This window comes from Ascaphus truei, chromosome 2 (genome assembly GCF_040206685.1).
Source record: "Ascaphus truei isolate aAscTru1 chromosome 2, aAscTru1.hap1, whole genome shotgun sequence".
NCBI classification, from domain to species: domain Eukaryota; kingdom Metazoa; phylum Chordata; class Amphibia; order Anura; family Ascaphidae; genus Ascaphus; species Ascaphus truei.
The window spans coordinates 144,943,896-144,964,999 of record NC_134484.1 but is presented as its reverse complement, the minus strand read 5'-3'; the positions used below and the strand labels follow the sequence as shown (position 1 = coordinate 144,964,999).

The window sequence follows — 21,104 nt, the reverse complement described above, 5'->3', positions numbered from 1 at the left end:
TTTGTTATTTTATTTTTATAGTCATTTTTAATAAAGAAATATTTGAAACAATGTAACGCAGTGAGTAGTAACTATGTTCACTTTCACTGTTCGGCGAACATGGCTTCATGGTTTTTGCACTATTTGAAAGCATTCTGTATCTCTTGCTCATCCTGTGTAATCTACAGGAGTTTTCTATCATTCTGTACAACTTGAATTTTACTACAAATACATGTACTGTATGTTATTTTCATAGAACCGGCAAAGATCAAAACAACAAAAAGAAACATGAAGAATATATTAATATATGTTTCTACACCAGTTCTATGAAGTCACAAAGAAACTGTGCCAATATTTCTCATTCCTATTTGAAAAGAGCATTCTTGTTCACTAAGAGACCTATCTTATTTTTAGAACGTAAAAAAAAGATACCGGCCCATATTTACCAACCTTCCGGCGCTAGAAGACATTGTATGCCCATACAAATTAAAAGGCTGTAAGGTGTCTTCTGGCTCTGGAAGGTTTCTTATGGCATAACACCGTAGCAGTGTAAATATAGGCCATTGTGTTTACATTTCAAAGTTTGTGTTAATCTTGTGAAATACAAGTGTGACTCATACTATAAAAAGTGATAGCATTATATGTTTGAATGAATTGTGATGTACTGTTTAAGCATTATTATAAAGCCGATAATATAGATCACATCTGTATTTGATATTTTTAAGAAATTAGATATGGTCTCTTCTACAAATTTTCTTTAGTAAGGGTCTTATTCAAGAAACATTCTTTACTAGAATCACAAATTTGAGACGTCTCTGCTCTGTGAATATGACCCTTATTAACATTACACATTTGATGTTTAACATAAGAAAAAAATCCTGTCCCAACTTTAAGATGTTTTGAAATCATTTCGCCTCCATTATTATACTGAACTTGGATACTGAATATTTTAATATTACACCATGTGTATATCACAAACAATTATACTGTAATACAAAATCTTAATTATATTGTTTAAGAAATTAAAACTTGTATAGTTTTGATATTTGTCCGAGCTAATGAGTGCAAACTCAAATGCATTAAAGCTATTCGATCCTACCTTCTATTGCGCTTTTAACTTAGGGACAATTATTATAGGGATCTAGATGTTGCAGAATTTTGTAATGATATTCTCAGTAATTTCATCTTCACTTCAGGTATATTTTCCCAGATCTTATGTAGTGCTAACATCTTTAGCTTCTCCCGAAATAAATCAATTTAACTACTGTTATGAAATGTATTTTTTTGTAAAATAGTTTGGTAGGAAACTATAAGGTACGGCCGAGTCGATTTTTAGCTACTGATATTTTTATTGGACTATTTTCAACAGAAAATACCTACCACTCATAAAAATCACAGACAGTTACAGTGCTGTATGCAGAATTTATATATATATATATATATATATATATATATATATATATATATATATATATATATATATTTATTTATATATATATATTCCCTATGCTTAAGGGAAATTACACATGCTCCTATACCTGTTTGCTCACAGGAGGCCTAAGCCTCCACCGCTGGGAGCCTGGGGTGAGCTCTTTCTCCTTGCAGTGCAGCGCCTCCACCTATGAGAGATCCCAGTGTTGGCGGGATAGCCCCTCACAGGAACCAACACACAGAATTAGTAATACACCATACCAAGTATATAACTAAGCTTTACTATACATAATACTAAATGTCCCAACACTTGGCGGTTCCCCCAAAGCACTGAGGGTGCCGTGGCACCAATACCCCTGGTGTCCTGTCCCACCCAAGTGTGAGGTCACGCTACCCCCTGTGGATGTAGGTGCACGTTGGGTACCCAGGTGGTGCTTGTCGCTGGGCCTCCAACACAAATCCCCTCTCTCCTAAGGGTCCTGATCTGCCTCGTGGGGTGAGCTCCAGGTGGAGTGTCACACCTGAATGTCTCAAAGTCCTGTGGCCTGGTCCAAGGCCGCGGGGCGCCACGTGGCCATCTGGTCACCAGCGCAGTACTCTACACTAATGGGAAGAGTCCCCATCTGGGGCCTTCCAAACAACACTTGTCTTATGTTTACTCCGGGCCTAGCTGGGACATAAGGGGCCAAGGTCTAGGCCTTGAACAGGAGGCACTGCTCCCTAGACACTACCTGCTGTCTTGCTGCCCTCTGTCTGACTGACTTGCAGGCTTTCCGCGCGCAAAATATCTCCTCTTCCTCCTGCCTGCGCAAATCCCATTGGCTGGGACGGCCCCACGTGGGCAGTCCCTCCCTCTAGGCATTCTGGGACTTGTAGTCCCGCGGCTGCATCTGCGGAGTCGTCCTAAGATGGCCACTACACTCTACACACTTTGCATGCGCACCTCGCCGCACTGTGCATGCGATATACTCAAAATGGCTGCCCACACCACACGATCGTGCAGAGCTCCGGCCAACTAACCGCCAGCTCCCCCGCACCAGAGGCAGGGCTCGGCTACATATCTTTTTGATATTTAACAGAAATCCCTTTCCCTTTGTCAAGCAAAGGCACACAACTTGCATTTTGTTATTAGTGTCTATCTTTCTGTAGGTGCATTTACTGTATAACAGAAATTGACTTTTATGATGCTGTTACTGACATCTTTATTACACTGTATGTTCAGGAGCATAGATTGGATAAAATACTTACTTAAGCCATTGAAAATACTAGTTATGAATACACCTAGGCATTCAAAATGACAAATACATGTCTTCTTTTTTGTTTGTTTTTTAATATAAATATTCTATTTGTTTTACTTTTCACATGTTATAATTATGGTGAAAAAACAACTCACCATAGTGTGTTTACATTTAAGTCATAAATCAAACACTCCCGACATGAATGCAGCCAAACTGTAACTGATAAGGTACTGTATGTAGGAATCTCTTTACTGAAAAGGGATAGTGAATACAGGCATACCCCGCATTAACATACGCAATGGGACCGGAGCATGTATGTAAAGCAAAAATGTACTTAAAGTGAAGCACTATCTTTTCTCCACTTATCGATGCATGTGCTGTACTGCAATCACCACATACGTGCATAACTGATGTAAATAACACACTTGTAACAGGCTCTATAGTCTCCCCGCCTGCGCACAGCTTCGGTACAGGTAGGGAGCCGGTATTGCTGTAAAGGACGTTCTGACAGGCGCATGCGTGAGCTGCCGTTTGCCTAATGGGTGATATGTCCTTACTCGTGAGTGTACTTAAAGTGAGTGTCCTTAAACCGGGGTATGCCTGTATACTGTACAATATGGCCATTAAAGTGAATGGCCTTTAACATTAATTAACAGCTTTCTTACTTAAGTAACTAAACCCCTTAAGACCCAATAAACCCTGCCATTTCTCTTTGTAATGTGTTTAATATTTGCTGTCTGTGACTACTTCTTTTTAAAAGTAAGAAAATAGACCTTATAACGCACAACTCATTGGAAACTGAGAATACGAGATCTCTTTATGCACTGCTACGTGTCTATTGATTAGTCATGCAAAGAGTTTGCATAATGAAGGCGAAATGTTCACATCTCATCTGTTTGTTTCTCTCCCACATAAACCCTTCAAGTGATTATTACCCGGGTCTCGATCTTATAGCCACACATTACTTTAGCAGTCAGAGTCACTGTGAAGAAAGTAATGGAGTGGGTGCCATTATGTACACGCTCATTGTGTTTCTTTCATTTTGTTCTGTTACTATTTGTGTTTTATTAGGCTTGGTAAAAAGACAACGCAAAAAAAAAAAAAACGTTCTGTTCAAGGATACAAGGCATACGTCATTTAATATATACTAACGTGGAGGCGAAAGGTCTTTCTGAATTCACAGGCACAAATTTAATATTATGTTGGTCTTTTGTCAGCAATCCTGCGACTCATTTAGCAATCAGCATTACTTTAGCTAACATCTGAAATTTTATAAGGTTCAACTTGAATCCTGATTTAGACAAAGAATTCAACCATGTTTCACTTTTTTATTTAATCCGTCAACATTTTCTTTGTTGCAGGTCCTCTTAGGCACTATCCTCTCTATTCAGTATGGTGAGAAGCTGGGTAAAGCACCTTTTTTGGTTCATTGGCTTCCGTTTACTTGAACGAAACTTTATGTTGTGTTCGCTGAGCATTACCCCACCTCTCACTATAGTATATTGAAAAGGGATATAAGAATGGTACCTTTTAGAAGAGTGTTAATAACTTTCCACCCGCATAGACCTGCACAGGTTATATTCTGTTTAATTTGGTCTTTGCCGAAATAAATGGGGAAAACTCATTGGGTTACTGTAGTTAAGACAAACACATTTACACACACTGCAGCAGATATTGCTTAGAATGTATATATCTAACTAAACTATATACATGAAGTTTAATTTGAGTAAATAGCTTTTACTTACTGTGACATTATTAAATGTTAGTTTATCTGACTCATGTTATCCATCAGGTTACACACCACACTGACACTAGCTAATCTTTAAGCACAATTTACAGTATCAGCAATCACTAGTGACTTCTTGTCTTTAGTCACGTCTGCTCCCACACGTCTTGTTCTACTGTAGCCGCAACTCATACTGTTGTCAAAAAAGGTGAGAGACAGGTGAGCGACTTCACGAAATGAGTAACTATTTTATCTCACTTAGTGGTCAGAAGCGGTGATTATTATTTGTTTGAGACGGACAGTGAAGAGGAAGAAGATGATGACAAAAAGGATGAGGATGATCTAAGGAAAAAATCGGCTTTCCAGGTACGCTTGGTTCGAAGGTCCAGCTGCCAGTGCACGATGGGCAGATCTTCCCTAGAAAGATAAGCTTGTCATCATATAATTTTTTTTTAAAGCGCTCCAAGCACCTTGATGCCGTTGTCTCGTATTGTATTTGTAAGTGTATTGAATACTGAAATGAACATTTGGGTTCATTCTTTTGCAATGCTGCTTGCCCTTTGCATTGACAAAACCCTTCAACGTATAAAAGGTGTTTTTGACGCAGGTCTTCTTTCACTTGCCTTAGAAAGGTACAGCAAAAATAAAGTTTTACAAGGAACTTTATTTTTCTATGTTGCAAGAGAACGAATGGTGAAGAAGAAGGGAAGAAGTAAAATGTTTGCATTGCTTAGGTTGCTTGACATGAGGTTTGCTTAAGAAAACTGTTTTTTTTTGTTTGTTTGTTTGTTTTTGTTTTCTTGTCACCATTTATTTAGTATATCAAATTGCAAATGTTATTTGTAAAACAATAAATACAAGTACAGCATAATAAAAAGTCGCAAGCCTGTCCAGCACTGAATGATTGAGAGCAGTGGAAGCTATGTTATGCAAAGAAAATTATTTTAAATGATTAGCAAAACGCTACAGCTAGGATTGCCTTTGTTTTTGCTATCTAGTTATATTTGTGTAATATGTTGATTAAGTTTACCGAATTCATTCTGTGAATGGCAAAACTAGTTTATACTTCTGTAGGGATTACTAAAACCACAGAGCTTTTTACTAATACAATTGCATACTATATACTACAGTATGTAACATTTTAAGAAATACAACAATGCATAAAGAGGCCTTGTTCATAACTAATAACTAATTACTAATTACTAATAACTTTGTGTGCCTACAATATAGTGTAAACATTTCCTTTTATAACATGAAATGTGTAAAGAAGTAGAGATATTTTTTATTTATCCTTTTGTCCCTACCGTCGGTATTTTAGATATTTTGAGTTTCATTCACTATGGTGTGATAACTATTACTGATTATTAACAGCGATTCAATCATGTTAACAACTGATAATAGATGTCGGTCTTCAGTGAACAGGCATGTGTGGTGTTTTAGATCATTTAGAAAATGTCTGTGTATATACTGTACCTGTAGTCTGCTTTTCAATAGAACTAACTTCATAACATATTACTCCATTAATGTTCACTGTTTTCTACTAATTGCTATTGCTTTGTCCTTCTTTTAGAGAGCTATTGGAAAGTTTGCTTCAGCCATTTTAGCCTTGCCAAAGTCTGTCATTAAACTGCCTAAAACAATTCTTCAATATTTAATCAAAGCTGCAAAGGTATTCATCAGGAATTTCAATAGTGTTTGCCAAATGTGACTATGGTCCACAGTGTATTAGCAAAGTGTATCCTTACGCCAATGCCTCCTCTGCACTTCCTCTTCCTGCAGTGTTTGGGTGCGTTTTCCAAAACAATAAAATGTCACAAATGATGTCCATACCAATATGTATTTTAAATTCAATTGAACAGTTGCCCCCAATTAATTAGGAAATTAGTGATTTGTAATGTTCTTGTAAACACATCCCATTCATGCAGTCTGAAATAACCAAGAGGGAAATGCAGATGCAGGCATTCCTCGTCTACCCATGAGATTACCATTGTTACTGTTGTTGAAAGGTGAAACCCAACTGCATGCATTCATAAGGCTGGTAGACAGTTTTGTGTTTTTGTTTTCTCAGGAAGCTGGTAAGACACGAGGAAATAGCAAAATGCTATGATAAATATAATTTCACATTCAGTGGTTTGGCTTTCTAGCCGGTTTCATTTCTATGAGAACAGCCTCCTAGTAAATGGAATAATTATACTATTCATTACACATAATTTGATACAACTTACACATACAGTACATGATTATAATACAGTGTGTTAGATTTATGATATACCATTATTCAGTTATTTTCTTATACGTTTGTCTTGTTCACCCCTAGAAGAATAAATAAAATGTTCATGAAATAGATGGCAGAATGTTATTAATAATTTTGCAATGGTTATCTGTTTAGAGGTCTCACTGAATTACTGTAGATAAAAAGCTGATATAGTAAGTTATACCTGCAACATACTGGAAAAAGCCAAGGGGATTTAATAGTCTAAAAAAAGTTTGTATCTAGCTGGTGACTAACCAGCTGACAACAAATATAATTATTTCTGTTAAATTCCTAAAGGTTGCTACAAAATAAAAGGCTGGAATTTTACTTTTGTTAACTTGTCTAGTTTCTACCATACTGTTACATAAATTTAGTAAGTGTGGACTGGGTTATGCAGAATGTCTAACTGCATACAGTACATTCCACAGATGCTTACCATCTCCTCTACAAATCAAGTTGCAGGAATTCCCTCCGACCTTTATTTTGATTTGTGCAATTAAAGTACAGTACAGGCCAGTGACTGATTTGTAAAGTCCATTCTTAATTGCAAAGCACATATTCTGATTTTCTGCAGATTTCCTTGTGTCACCAAGCCAGCAGAAGGAATATTGTTATACCGTAAACTAAATTTTAAAGAAGATCAGTATATTGAAAAAAACACCTTATAATCACAACATATAAGCATAAATATTTTACCCTATAGCATTTTCTATCAAAGGGCTAACATTTTAGTTATATTAACTTTTAATGAGACAGCATATAAATTGTGTTTCATTGCGTTGATCCCCACAGATCCTTTTGTTTTTCAATTTTGTTTAGCTGCATTGAAGACCAATGTATATTTTTTACATTTGTCAATAAATGTAGATTTTAGTGGTAATCAAATATAAAAATTTAGAGTGTCCTATAGTATAGATACTGCTGTGAAATGGTCAAATGAGAAAACTAAATAAAACTAGCATGGAACTAGAAAAACAACAAATGTTTACTATATGAATCCACTCTCAGAGAGCTTGGTATCAAGCCAGATTAATATAATAACTTTTTTAGTTCTGTATAATTCACTAAGAAAGACAAGTACAGTATGATACATCTTGTTCCATTGTAACACAGTTATTGCAGGACCAAAGTAAGGTAGAAGTGATGCATTTAATGAGTAACTAAAAACTTAAAAGTGTGCAAACTTTCAGGACCAATACAGTCCCTTCTTCTGCAAATGTTTACTTTATAATCATTAGTTAGCCATTAAAGGTATCACGTCTAGCTTACTGTACTTTCGTTCTGTCTACTCTACACTCTCTAACACAGTTCCCCCCTATATTAAGCGCTGAAAATTAATTTCAATATTTGTAATTTGGAGAAAAGTAAAAAGAAGCCCATTTTGCTTTATGAAAAATATATCACTCTTCTCTGACAGTACCTTCGCTTACATTCAAAATAAGGGTCTGGTTGTGCATTGTTGCACATATTGTAGCACCAAGTGACAAATCATCCCTAGGATTTCTCATTAGTCAATCTTTAAAAGTGTACTACCACTTCAAGGTCCCACACCCTAATATACCCCACACAAACTATACTTTTACAATTGGAAGCAACATTGAGTATGAGTGTGCACATCCAACCATTACAAATGTGTTTTATTTAGAGATCAAAAATTAAAAAATGACGTGTCCATATTTCAATGTAACCCACTCCAAGCACCAATGGATTTATTATAGTTTTCAATGGTCCAACATGAAAATTCTTAATGAGTGTACTGAAAGTGTACATTCATGAGTGTACTGAAAGTTCTTTACTGAGTATAAAGAAAAGAACTGTAAGATTTCACCTATGAAGAACTCTCCATGTTAGTCCTAATTCAGAACCTATACCAGATCTACACTTCTTCAAGACAAAGAGGACTACTGTACTAGAACGTTAGAACTACTGTACATACACTAGTAGAATACTCTCCTTCTGTTTGTGACTGGGAGCTTGATGACATAGGGAAAGGTAATATTCTAAATCAGCAATATAAGTGCAGTATCTTACTGATTTGATAAATAGATAGTAATAGCTATTATAGAATGAAACAATTTTGACACCAAAACAAGCAAAGTGCTTTAATTACTTTAGGTTCCTGTTGCCTATAACGTCTTATCTGCACACCAATAACTGCCCATTTCCAGAAATGGTTGTCAAGTATAGTATAGCATACAAAGGCATTGTTGCTTGACACAGCCACGTGGTACTACATGAGCAGCACATTGTGATAACACGTTAGAAGAAGCTTTATGGGTAGAGCACTCCTTACAAATGTGACAACTACAGTGCAGCAACATTTTTAGTTTACTTGTGAGAAAATGTCTCCCAACACCTGTGCCTGATGACTTAAAGATATTGCAAAATCAATATAACAGTACTAACTCTGTAAACCCCAGCTTCCCTGAGACCCAGGTGTGTTTATGTCATGATGTGCATGTGCATTGGTGGTGCTTGCTTCCATGCATGCTAAGACACTGTGTTTAGCCGGCTTTATGTTGTGTGTTGCATGCCATTGTAAAAAAAAAAAAAAAATGCAATGCCATTGAAAGTGATTTTCGACACAAATGACAATCACAAAGACAAATGTCTTAACGTCTTTTGTCTTTTCTCTGACTGTAATATGCTATGTGTTCGTAAACATGATTGGAAAATCTCTTCTCTGTCATCCAAAACCCAAATCATGTCACGAAAATGTAATTCACAGAATGTAATAAATGTTGCTGTTTTAAGAAGCTATTAAAATATGGGCTTCAGGTATTAGATTACATTAATAACACATTTAACTCTAAGGCGGTAATTCTATATATGCTGAAGCGGCCATTTTTGGTTTTGGTTCTCTGCCAGGAAACATTCCGAATGGCCACTTAAGGCAATATATTGTATAATTAACCCCCAAGAGTTTTCACTCCATTAGATGGGAATTATTCTGTGAGATTGTTGTTGAACACACACCTTTAAACATTTGATCACACAGAAATAGCAGAAGACAGATCTGCAGGTTTAAATTGGCACTCAAAATGGTTTTAAAACTTACAGTAGCAGCCAGCTGTTGTGTTGCTGTATTTGCCCTGTACATAATTTTGTTGGTAGCTGTATTCAATATTAACTTTGAATGCATATACAGTTTTGTTTTCTATAAACAAATATGTTTCTTTACAGTACAACAATTTACATATACCTATAGTAAAACATTGTGTAATGCATTTGAATATGAATTATTTTGTGCAATATGCATCCTTCTCATCAAATCACCAGGGAATCTTTATGCACTTAGTGGGAATACGTTTATCTTAACAAGCCACTTTAGTGTAATAGTGTAACTTTTATTACACTTAATTTGTTTGCCAAATTCAATAGGTCACTACATAAATTGTAGGAAGTTATTCATGAAACAGTGATATCCAATACCAATTGTAAACGTGATACTTAATAACAAGTTAAGTAGAACACGGAAGGCGTATACTAATGGCAGGCATACTTAAATCACACCCACCCACCTATCTATCTATCTATCTATCTATCTATCTATCTATCTATCTATCTATCTATCTATCTATCTATCTATCTATCATATCAATCTATCATATCTATCTGTCATCTATCGTAGAATGAATCAATAAAATAATTGTGTTCCGTCTAGTTTATGTATCAAGCCTGGATTACAGATCCCAAAACTGCTCTTAGACAAAGGCACAAGGAGAGCAAAGAAGAAAAGCAGAGAGAAATGAGACGGAAGGGGATTGCAGAAGGTATGTTACAGCAAAGTGTCCTGTAAAAGTATTAATGATTACAAAATATACTTCTTTGGAACCTATAATAAACTGATGACGAGACCGTGTATCTAAAGGAAAAACTAGAGTAAAATGACAGTAAAGTTCTCCCAGGTTAACAAATGCTGTGTCGCTGATTTCTCTTGGTCCCATATATAAATACTGTATACAGGGCTACTTAAATCCAGGCAAAGAAATCAAAGGCAGGGAGCCCCTCTCATTATTAGAATGTTAATGCTTTATAGTCAATACATGCAACATATTTTTGTTTTTACATATGCAAGCCCTTCAAATCATTATACATTATAGGATACTATACTAAGGATATATCCAAAATATGTTGCAATATATTCATTGTCATTACGGATCCTCACAGTCCCATATTGACTCCATCCCAGCCTGGCTAGCATTATCTGATTACTTTCTCCATTAATGTTTAGTTAACTAATTTATTGTTGGTCATTTTCAGGTCATATTATCGTAGAATGTGAAGAGAAAGATGATGAAGAAGAACATGACAAAAAGAAACCTAGTGGCCCAGGTACATTGTGAACACATAGAGCAAGACCTGTTTAGAAAGGGAATGGTTGGAAATGGATGTGGATTCCAGTACTTTGTTTTGCACAATATCCTGTTGCTTGGGTTATTTCTTATTATCAGATAATGACGCTCAGTTTTACACGTAGAACTGGATGCTGCATAGTGGTCAGTTGGGTAGGTGGCCTCTCTGGGTCTTGACCCTTCCACTGCCAATATGTCACAGGCACCGTTGGCACCAAACAGGTTAAACTGAGTAAATCAATTGGGGCTGAATATAATTATCTGAAGTAATGGTAATTAATTAAAAAATCAACTTTGGAAGCAAATGTATGGCTTAGAGCCACTAAAGGTCAATAAATTAAAAGAAAATTGGTGTTATTTGGTTTTTATTTTTTTATCGACCTATTCACTAAAGCAGTGAAAGGGGTTTTTTTTAAATTATTTTTTATTGTGTGATAAATCAACATAGTTGTTAACGCACCCAGTGTAAATGAGCGTGCAAATGAGTAATTCACATGATACTCACTAAACTATTCCTGGCGATATCAGACTAACGCCAACATATATAATCTACCTTATGCTGACAGGCCGATTCTTGCCTGCGTATATAATAGCCACCATATATAGCACATAGGAAAGATAACACTAGCCAACCTAGAATAGGTGATAAAATACATATATTGCAAAAGATGATATATAATAATAATTTTAATATATTACAGTAAGTCCTTAGAAGCCCAAGTGACCAGCTGCCGTAGTCATAGTCAACCGATGACTAGTTGGCAAATTGGACTACTAAAGGTTTAATATTTGCACATAAGGATGTTATGCTTTTTGTGCTTTAATTTGCACAACATTAATGTATATTAACCCCTTTGATGCTTTTGCAATGCATTGGTTGCCTCCGACATCAAAGTGATGACATTCTTCGCTGCCACATCTACATGCCTAGCACAAAACTGTATGAGCTGTTTCTTATTAGTGTCGCCAGGACTACTTAATGATGAGATAACACCATTTTTACTTATGGAAATGAGATGAATATCGCTACCCATCTCATAAAAAATATTGTCGCAAACCCAGTTTTCAATACTGCCACGTTTTAATATATTAAACCTTTAGTGCTCATAAGGAGGCCTTTGAAAGCTGACAATTATAAAGATTCATGCACTGCTCAACCACCGACTGAATATTGATTTTCCTTTTACAACCACTAGTTGAATATTCCATTTTAAGCAATTCTTTTAAGTTGCATTAAAAATAAGTTAAAAGTTATCCCGAAACCCTTAGTCAAAATATAAATAAAGAAAAAAAAAACAACCTTCATATTTTTGCTGAGGCTGCATGTTGATTTGAAGCAGCAGCTACTAGTCCTGCGATCCAACCTGCAGTGATAACCAACAACAGATTTACGACACATAACTAGAACATACTATTGTTGGAGTGGATGTGTAAAGCTCTAGGAACAGCTGTGGGAGTCAGTAGCCGTAGCCTGCGTTCTATTATACAGTACGGAGCTTCATGCATCAAGAAGTGTGGGAGGGTTGAAAAGGCAAAAAGTTCACAGGGAAAAAAAAATAACCAAAAATTAAAAAGACCAAAGAAGGAAGGAAAAAGAGCAATAATGAAGGGGTTAATGATCTCACATAAATATGCATAAATCTGAGTAGAAAGGAAGGGGAAAAAAAGTTTTATGTTGTGAATTCTTCTTAGTACATACTCCAGGATTTTGAAAAACATGTCACTGCGTAGTTGATATATAGTAATACAGTACTCCATATCCCAATTTCAAATAGATACTAAATCACATCCAGCCTCAAGGGAAATATGTCATTAAAGATTAGAGCTAGGGTCACCATAGGGTCGGGAGGTATAGAGCCTCTGAAAGTGATATGTTTTTTAGACTTGTACTTAAATCATAGAATTTAAGTCCTTCTTTTTTGTACCTGTTCATTAATCTTCAGCAATACTTGCAGTTCACCACTATATATAGGTATGCTTATAGACCCATATATTTTACACTTGAATATTTGTACATCTGAATGTTAGAGGTTTGGCAGCTAACCTAGGAAGGAGTGAAGAATTTAACTAGCATTGCCAAGACTTTGGTTAGTACTAAGGTCAGTACCCTAGAACTTATAGGAAAAATACTTAAGTCAGTGTATTTTATAATACCTCAAAAGCCACATGTTACAAAAACAAGCACCACGTAACTGAATAAACTATCAAACATAAAGAAAGCTTTTCGGATCTGACTCAAAGTCAATTAAATACAAGTTAAAATGTAATTCTTTATATTAAATGTACTTTTTTACTTTTGTCCTTTTAAGGCTACTTTTGTCATAAATAACAATGTATTAGTACAAAATACTTTAACAGGAAACAAACAAGTAGCATTACAGTTATTAATACACATGTTCTGTGGATAATGTCGATATCTGGAACATGTGTACTGTATGTTTATAGCAGACCATCATCATCATCATTTATTTTTTAAGTTAATATAGGCCTCCACTAAAGGGGGCATCGCAATACTATTCAGTCAGTTTGTGATAGACAGGAAAAGTCAGAGTTATAATAATACATGGTTCCATTAAATGAACAAAGCTTATACATTTAGGTTTCAAACATTTTATGGACAGTTAGAGATATGATTATGGGCATAAGTAACATTTACAGACAGGATTAAAATTGTGTTAGAAGAGACCCCTGCAATGTGTTAGAAGAGATCTTACCCAAGGAGCTTGCAATCTATAGACAGGATAAGTTGAAACATTGGGTACAGGGGATTGGAGGGTTGGTGAGTTTCAGATTGCAATAACATAATGTAACAGATGTAACATTACCAAACATCAGCAAACGGCGACACCCATTCGGCTGACGCCTTTGGGGCGATTCAGGAGTTATGTCCCATTGATTCTTTGGTAGAATTAAATAATAGCAGCACACAGTACTGGGCCTCACAGCAGACAAGCAGGGGGGAGGGACTGGTGAGCTCCACGTGGCCTTTGAAGTGTCTCTTTGGACAGGGGCAGTGAAGGCATATTGGGGAGTCTCTCTTAGGGAGACATCTTTGGGGCGACTCGGGTGTTGAGCTATGTTAATAGCCATGTTTGATCATGTACTCTACAGTATGTATGCATGAAACATAATGCATTTTAAAACCCAATGGAATAAAATGCATTTTCTGAAGCCATACAATGGACACTCAAATTCCATATTAAGTAAACAATCATGAAATATATTGTCTTTTTGTTGTGCTTGGTAAAGTCTTCTAATGATAATATTTGATATCCTAACTCACAGATAACATCATCAAAAGAATATTCAACATATTGAAGTTTACGTGGGTTCTTTTCCTCGCAACACTTGATAGTTTTACCGCTTGGCTGAACTCAATTTCAAGAGAACACATTGATATCTCTACAGTATTAAGAATAGAACGTTGTATGCTGACCAGAGAAATCAAAAAGGTAATGTTTTTTTTAATGTGATCTAAATTATAAAGGTTAACCAATGTTACAGTCTTACATACAAAGTATTGTACTGGCAACCATTACAATTAGACCTAGAGTTTTCACAATCCAAAGTTCTGTCAGCCATTGAGTACAAGTAAATAATTTGGTATAGTGCTGATATTTTACCCATAACATTTTAAAGAGACAATGACTTATAGTAAAAAAAAATACCATAATTGGTGGTGGGCAACCTGCGGCCCTTCAGTCCCTAAAAGGGCTGCACATAATCTATTGCCATATAACCACTCCCTATAACGTCTATTGCACCATATAACCCCTCTCTATAACTCTTCCTATTGCCCCATATACCTGCTATGTATAACCTCTATCTCACTCTCTCTCTCTGTGATGGTCTCTCTTCCTGTGGTGATCTCTCTCCTCCTCTCACTACCCCCTCTCTTTCTCTCACACGTTCCCTCCCTCTCTCTTTCTCTTACTGTTCATTCCTAACAACTCACTGTCGATACTCCCTCTCTTTCACTGCCCCCTCCCTTTCACTGTCCTCCCTCTCTCTTTCCCCCTTCTTTTCTCTTCCCCCTCCCGCTCTGTTGGGGGGGCACACTTCTCCATTCCTCCTCTCCCCCTCCCTCTCTTTCCCTCCTCCTCTCTCCTACACACCTCTATCTCCTGCCCCTCCATCTTTATATCCCCCTCTCTTTCTCTCCATGACACATCCTCTCTACATTTCCAAACTAATCCCCAAGTACTCTCTCACACACTGTCTCTGCTCAGCTCATGTCTGCAGTACGGCTCTTCCCCCCCTCCCCCCTCATTACTTTCTCTCACTACCACCTCAAAACTTCTCCAGGACTACATCTCAACTGAGGAACTCCTAACCCCCCACCATCAGACTCCACCCCACCATCAGACTCTCCCCCAAAACATCAAACTCTTCCCCCACCTTCAGACTCTTCCCACACCATCAGACTCTCCTCCCAGACCACCAGACTCTCCCCACCATCAGGCTCTCCCCCACCATTCACATTTCCATCAAAACCCACCTCTTTAAAGAGGCTTCCCCTACAGCCTCCTCACAAGCCTACAGTTAATTCCGTGCTGAGTGACCTTATACCTCCACTTATCCCTGTGCCCTCACTCTCCCTTTCCTTTAGTTTGGAAGCTCCTCGGAGCAGGGACATGATTACTTATTTCATTATGTTTAAGTTATGTATTTTGTGTTTCGTTCTTGCCCTCGCCCCCAGGTTTTACTGTGCTGCTGAATATGTTGGCTCCATATAAATACTGTAATAAGATAATGATAACATAAGAATAATGTTTTTGTGCTTGAAGAGCTGACTTTTTATTTTTGGCTTTGTGAGGTATTTACTAATTTTCTCAATGCAGCCATTTTTTTAAACTAAATTCCTCTACATATCTTACTACTGTACCTGTACTCTTGATGTATCATTATATTGATTTTTAGTGAACAGCTATATTTCTTTCCAAGCTTCTTTAATCCTTTTAATCTATTATTGCAATACAAAGCAGTAGGCGTTTACCATACTGCAGCTATTCTATCATAGTTCAACTGCGCAATTAATCATTTATTAATTGGTATTTTGATATTCACACGTTGTAAACCATTGATTTGGAGAGTGTGGAATCTTTACTTAGAAAATCTTCAACTCGTGCGTAGAAGTCTTTTACATCAACAAAAATATAACTTTTACATTTGGCCAGTTGGAATGTACATTTACATCTCAGTGGACAAGAAACATTGTAATATAGTAAACAAATGAATGTCTTGAAAGTTAACCGTGTATTCAACTGTCCGTAGCTGCAATACATTAAATACTTCACTGTAACTTTTCAGGGCAATGTTCCAACACGGGACAGCATTCACATGTATTATCAAAACCACATAATGAACCTTTCCAGGGAGTCGGGACTAGATAGGATTGATGAGGAACCTGGTTCAACTTCAAGTCACCATAACCATGATAAGATGGCAAGTAAAAGGATGGACAGTGAAGATTCTGCTGTTTCCCATGATAGCATGTCCAGGTATAGTAAGTAATAGATAACATTATAACTCGGTAAAAATATTCAATGTTCTTATAAAAAAAAGATACTTGCTTTATCCGTAATAAGCGCTGTGAAAACCTTGTGTAGTCGGTGGGCTAAAAAAACATTAGTTGGTTGCTTTGTTGGTCAAGTCAAAGATTCATAGTATGACAGCTGCTTTAAATTGTGGGATAGGTTAAACATCTAAACAAGCACCATCAGAAACCATGATCTAAAGCGAGCTGCATTCAAGAGTCACAGGGCTGATATGTGCTATTTTGAGTGCTGGAAAACCCCTGGTTTATTCTACGATAGAACAATAGAAACTAATCAGCCTAATTCTGATGAGAGAATTGAAAGTCACAACATCATTGAGCATTTTGTTTATTGTTTAAAGAACCCAACAGCATGGTTCCCATATATGATGGAGGGGCAGCTGCTAAAATCACGTTGATATTTTACTATTTGTTCTTTTCATCAAACAAATATTTTGGCCTTTCACATTTCTGGAATATCTGTTATTATATTGTTTACTTGTATATCTCATTAATGTACCTCAGATGTGTTTGCTGATTGCACGTAATGCCAACAGTACATAAGTCAAATTACTTTATTGTTAATGGGACTACTGTACTTTCATCTTGATACATTATCAGCACCAACATGTTAGAATAAAACTGTATTTTTACAGGGATGTGAATATGTTGCTAAAATGATGGGCCGAGATTTACTAAACTCGGATAACATATCAGAACTCGATTCTGCATTACCTGCCATTTGGTTCAATGACCGTTAACACAGGATCAAGCTCCTATACATCTTATCAAGTTTAGTTAATATCCCCCCCCCCCTCTGTGTACGTATCAAAGTCTTTCAGATGATTCAAATAGCACCAGATTTACCAAAGAAAAATGTTTTTTTTCTCTTATATATCTGACCTCATTTGTTTTTGCAGCTGGGAACCATGGGTTCTTAAAGTTAATTTTACTTTCTCAGCAAACATGGTCAGAAAATACTCCCAATATAATAAACAACTGCATTGGCGCTTGTTAGAACATTTACAAACCAGGGTTTTGTTAACAGATTGTGTGGTTTAAACAAGAGACACGCTGGTAGAATAAAAGAGCAGCTATTCCACTTCTAATACATTTCTGCCTGTCTGATGACACAAACCAAAAAAACATTTAAAAATCACCTTTAAATGTCTATACGTTAAAAGAAAAAAAAAATCCCAGTACAACCAACTAGACATATCACAAATAAATATGTATTTGAATGCATTCTTTACATTTTTCACCTTAATCGCATTTTTCATCATCATCCCATTTTTCACTGTCAAATCTTCTATCTCTTTTCATTTTACAGATATTTTATTGCAAACACTTTTTTTGGAGTTTCTTTTAAATTTGGCCTAATATCCCACTTCAAATTACTGCAACCTCCCACCATATAGTATTTGATCCACTAACATTTCCAGATTAAAAGTAAAGTTATTTCCCTGAAATGTGTTTTTTTCCCCGCTCATTTGGATCACGTTTCTTTACAACGAACGTGAAAGAGCCTCCACTTTGTTGCAAATTATAAGTGTCATGTGACATGGGATTTTATAGGTTGTTTGACAATGATTTCACGACTTACATATCTATTATTTATTTCAAGCAGAAATCACTGTTTGTTTTTTATTACCTGAACCAAAGATGTTGTTTTACATCATGAGGATCCTTACTTCCCTCACTCTTGATGCCTGCGTCTTGCTTGGCATCAAGCTATTCTGTGACTGTGTTTATCATGGCGATCCAATGGTATTCCAGGTTAAAGATGCTTTAATATGAAGTCTCCATTGATTGGCTCACTGACAAGGAAGGTCTTGTTAACCTCCCATAGGGGAGCCAAGATGGTACGAGCACCATCTCGATTCCGCTTGCGAGGTTAATAAGACTGGCACTTTAGATAATTATTGAGGTAATGTAAAATAAATGAACAAACATACATAAAACAGAAGACTAATACATTTTTATTTTCTTCATCTTTGTACATGAAGGGAATTGAAATAACAGAGAGGCAGGAATGTGTCAGATTGCTGATTCCAGATACTTATCCTACTCACCAGCAGCTCCATAAGGAAATGTCAATTCAATTATTTTAGAGTTTTGAGCAGATGCTCTGATCATTTTTAATAAGCTGTGATATGTGGTCTGCTAACTTAAAAACAGATCAAGTCTTTTATTCCATTTAGAAACTACTCAGAAGTAATTTTAACAGGCAAACTCAATGTGCTGATCTCAGGGAAAAGTTAAGTGTCTTGTGTGGAGCAAAATAGCATGGAAATCCATAATATTTCCAAATGCTTGCTTTTAATTGGGCAGTTTATAGATACTGCGGTGTTATCAACTGAAATAGGACTCTAAATCAGATTGTATTTGATTAAAATGTAATTATCAGATAACTCAGCTCTTTAAAACATGTACTGATGTCAATGGACTGGTGTACAGTATAATAAACTTCCTATCTAAGGCCAAAGCCGTAAAAGCCCTGATATATAGTAGTAGTTAACAAGGACAATATTTATACTACATAACCTAATGGTAGCAAATGAAAAGCCATCTACATAAAGATGCATTTTATTTCCCAGACAAGCTGAAATATGGGCATTCTGTAGATCATGTTTGTGTTGACATGTAAACAGCTTGAGCCATACTGTATTTTCTAAACAGTCTTTTGACATAGGATACCGTCCAGCACTGGAATACACCTTACAGCCCATTGATGTATGGCAGCAAACTGCTTAAAATATATGGCCCTTTATCTCCTTTTCACCCTAAACACCATGGATGAATCATAATTGGCAGAGCCATAGGTGTTTTGGCAATTGTGATGACCTACTTACTATTACGGCCGTGATCCATACTTCATCCGGGCAGAAGAGGATGGATCCGCCACAAACCCAGCCATTAATAGCATAACAGCACAGTGAAAAAAAGAAGAAAATAAAACAATAAAAACATTTATAAGGCAGCTACAGTAGTGTTCAATTTTATAATAAAAGCGTAAATATCCATATAATTCACAGAAAATAAGTTAGACCATAACCATTATTAAAACCCTTTTCAACAGTAGCATTCCAAGCACAATTCCAGAAAGATTAGCTTTTTGACAATAATAGTCTCCCCATTTCTTTTTTGGGGGTGGTGAACCCATTCTAAACCCTTATATTTGAATACATTGGAATTACTATGATGTTGTACCCTAACATTTTGAGCTAAAGTTAAGGGGAAGTCAAACTTTATAATAGTCCATCTATGTTTCATATCACTCACATTTCTCCAATGGTTTTGCCCACATAAATGTAATCACAGGGGCAGCGTAATAAAATAAATCCCAAAGGTGCTCTTGCAGTTTATACAATATTCAATCCTATGCACTTTCTCTAAATGAAAAAACACTTTTGAGATACAGTAAAATAGTATTACAAATTCTGCAAGTGCCACACCTAAAATTACCTTTCAGGCGATGATCCAACCCCATTGTCTGTTGTACTGAAAGTACAGTAGGTCACTACAGACCACCATATCCCTCAAATGAGGTTACACTTTCAAAAGTTCATGTCATGGGAAGTTTAACAATATGCCCAGTAGGTGGAGTAGATTCAAATTATTTTGAATAATAGGTTACATTTCCCCTGAAAAATATTTTTTAGGATCATATTTATTAAGCAGGGCTATCCCATAAGAGAAGTCTGATGCCAGAAGTCTCCTAACGATGCATTTAAGTAAATGTGCAGTAAGTTGTCTTCCAGCATTCAAACTGGTCTTATAGGATTTAGAATAGTACTGCTTCCTAGATATGGCCCTTAATGTTTTGTAGTAAAATAAAAAACCTCAACGTGTTATTAAAGCCACTGTCCTCACTGCTTGTTTTTTTGTGGGTATATACAGTACATGTATTTTTTTACATTACCTGAACTGTGATGATCCTTCTGAGACAATCTGCTGTCGTCTGACCTTTGGGGACCCCCTGTTCCTGAGATATACTGTAACTTAGTTAGAAAGAATAATTGCCTGGTGGAAGAAAAGTGACCATTGGGGTCAGCCTTGCACAGGCAGCCAATAGAAATCGAGTCGAGAGATGTCACAAGTTTCTATTGGTTACCCCACAGCCACATACAAAAACTATAAATATCTCCGGAACCAGAGGTTCCTTGGAGGTTGGAAAACCGATAACGCAAGTACGCAAATTGCATTCTAATAGAAAGATGACTATTTAACAAGTTTTTTTTTTTTTTAAATCTATAGTGTTATATTTTATATTGTATCGTGATAAAATGAATTTTAGAGTGATTATTTTTTTTATGATGCCGTAATATATACTTGCATTATTAATAATGGTATTGGAGGAAAAATTATATTTAAGGTGCTGGTGGCATTATAGTAGACTTTACTGGTCTTCACATTTTTAGTAATATGTTTGTAAAAAACAAACAAAAAATTGTTGGTCCAATGTCCAAGTTTCACAATCTACCAGGCAATACACTTTATTCTAAAGTGCCATTGGCGTGCAGGTTTTGTTTTCATAAATACACGTGGCTGAATTTACTTTTAAAGCTACTATTGTATTGAGAAA

At 36.2% G+C, this 21,104-nt stretch overlaps 1 protein-coding gene across 4 annotated transcripts in view; it reads left to right on the top strand.

Annotated features, from left to right (window-relative positions):
• The window catches only part of PIEZO2 (piezo type mechanosensitive ion channel component 2), a 504,990-nt gene that overhangs the window by 432,033 nt on the left and 51,853 nt on the right, over positions 1-21,104 (top strand). For 2 of the 4 annotated variants that reach the window (XM_075585381.1, XM_075585379.1), the window contains exons 32-37: positions 4,637-4,740; positions 5,945-6,043; positions 10,293-10,401; positions 10,892-10,963; positions 14,269-14,435; positions 16,294-16,484. In XM_075585381.1, coding sequence (XP_075441496.1) covers positions 4,637-4,740; positions 5,945-6,043; positions 10,293-10,401; positions 10,892-10,963; positions 14,269-14,435; positions 16,294-16,484 — 742 coding nt within the window. The remainder of the gene's footprint in view (positions 1-4,636; positions 4,741-5,944; positions 6,044-10,292; positions 10,402-10,891; positions 10,964-14,268; positions 14,436-16,293; positions 16,485-21,104) is intronic. The other 2 variants (XM_075585382.1, XM_075585380.1) reach the window with 1 other exon arrangement.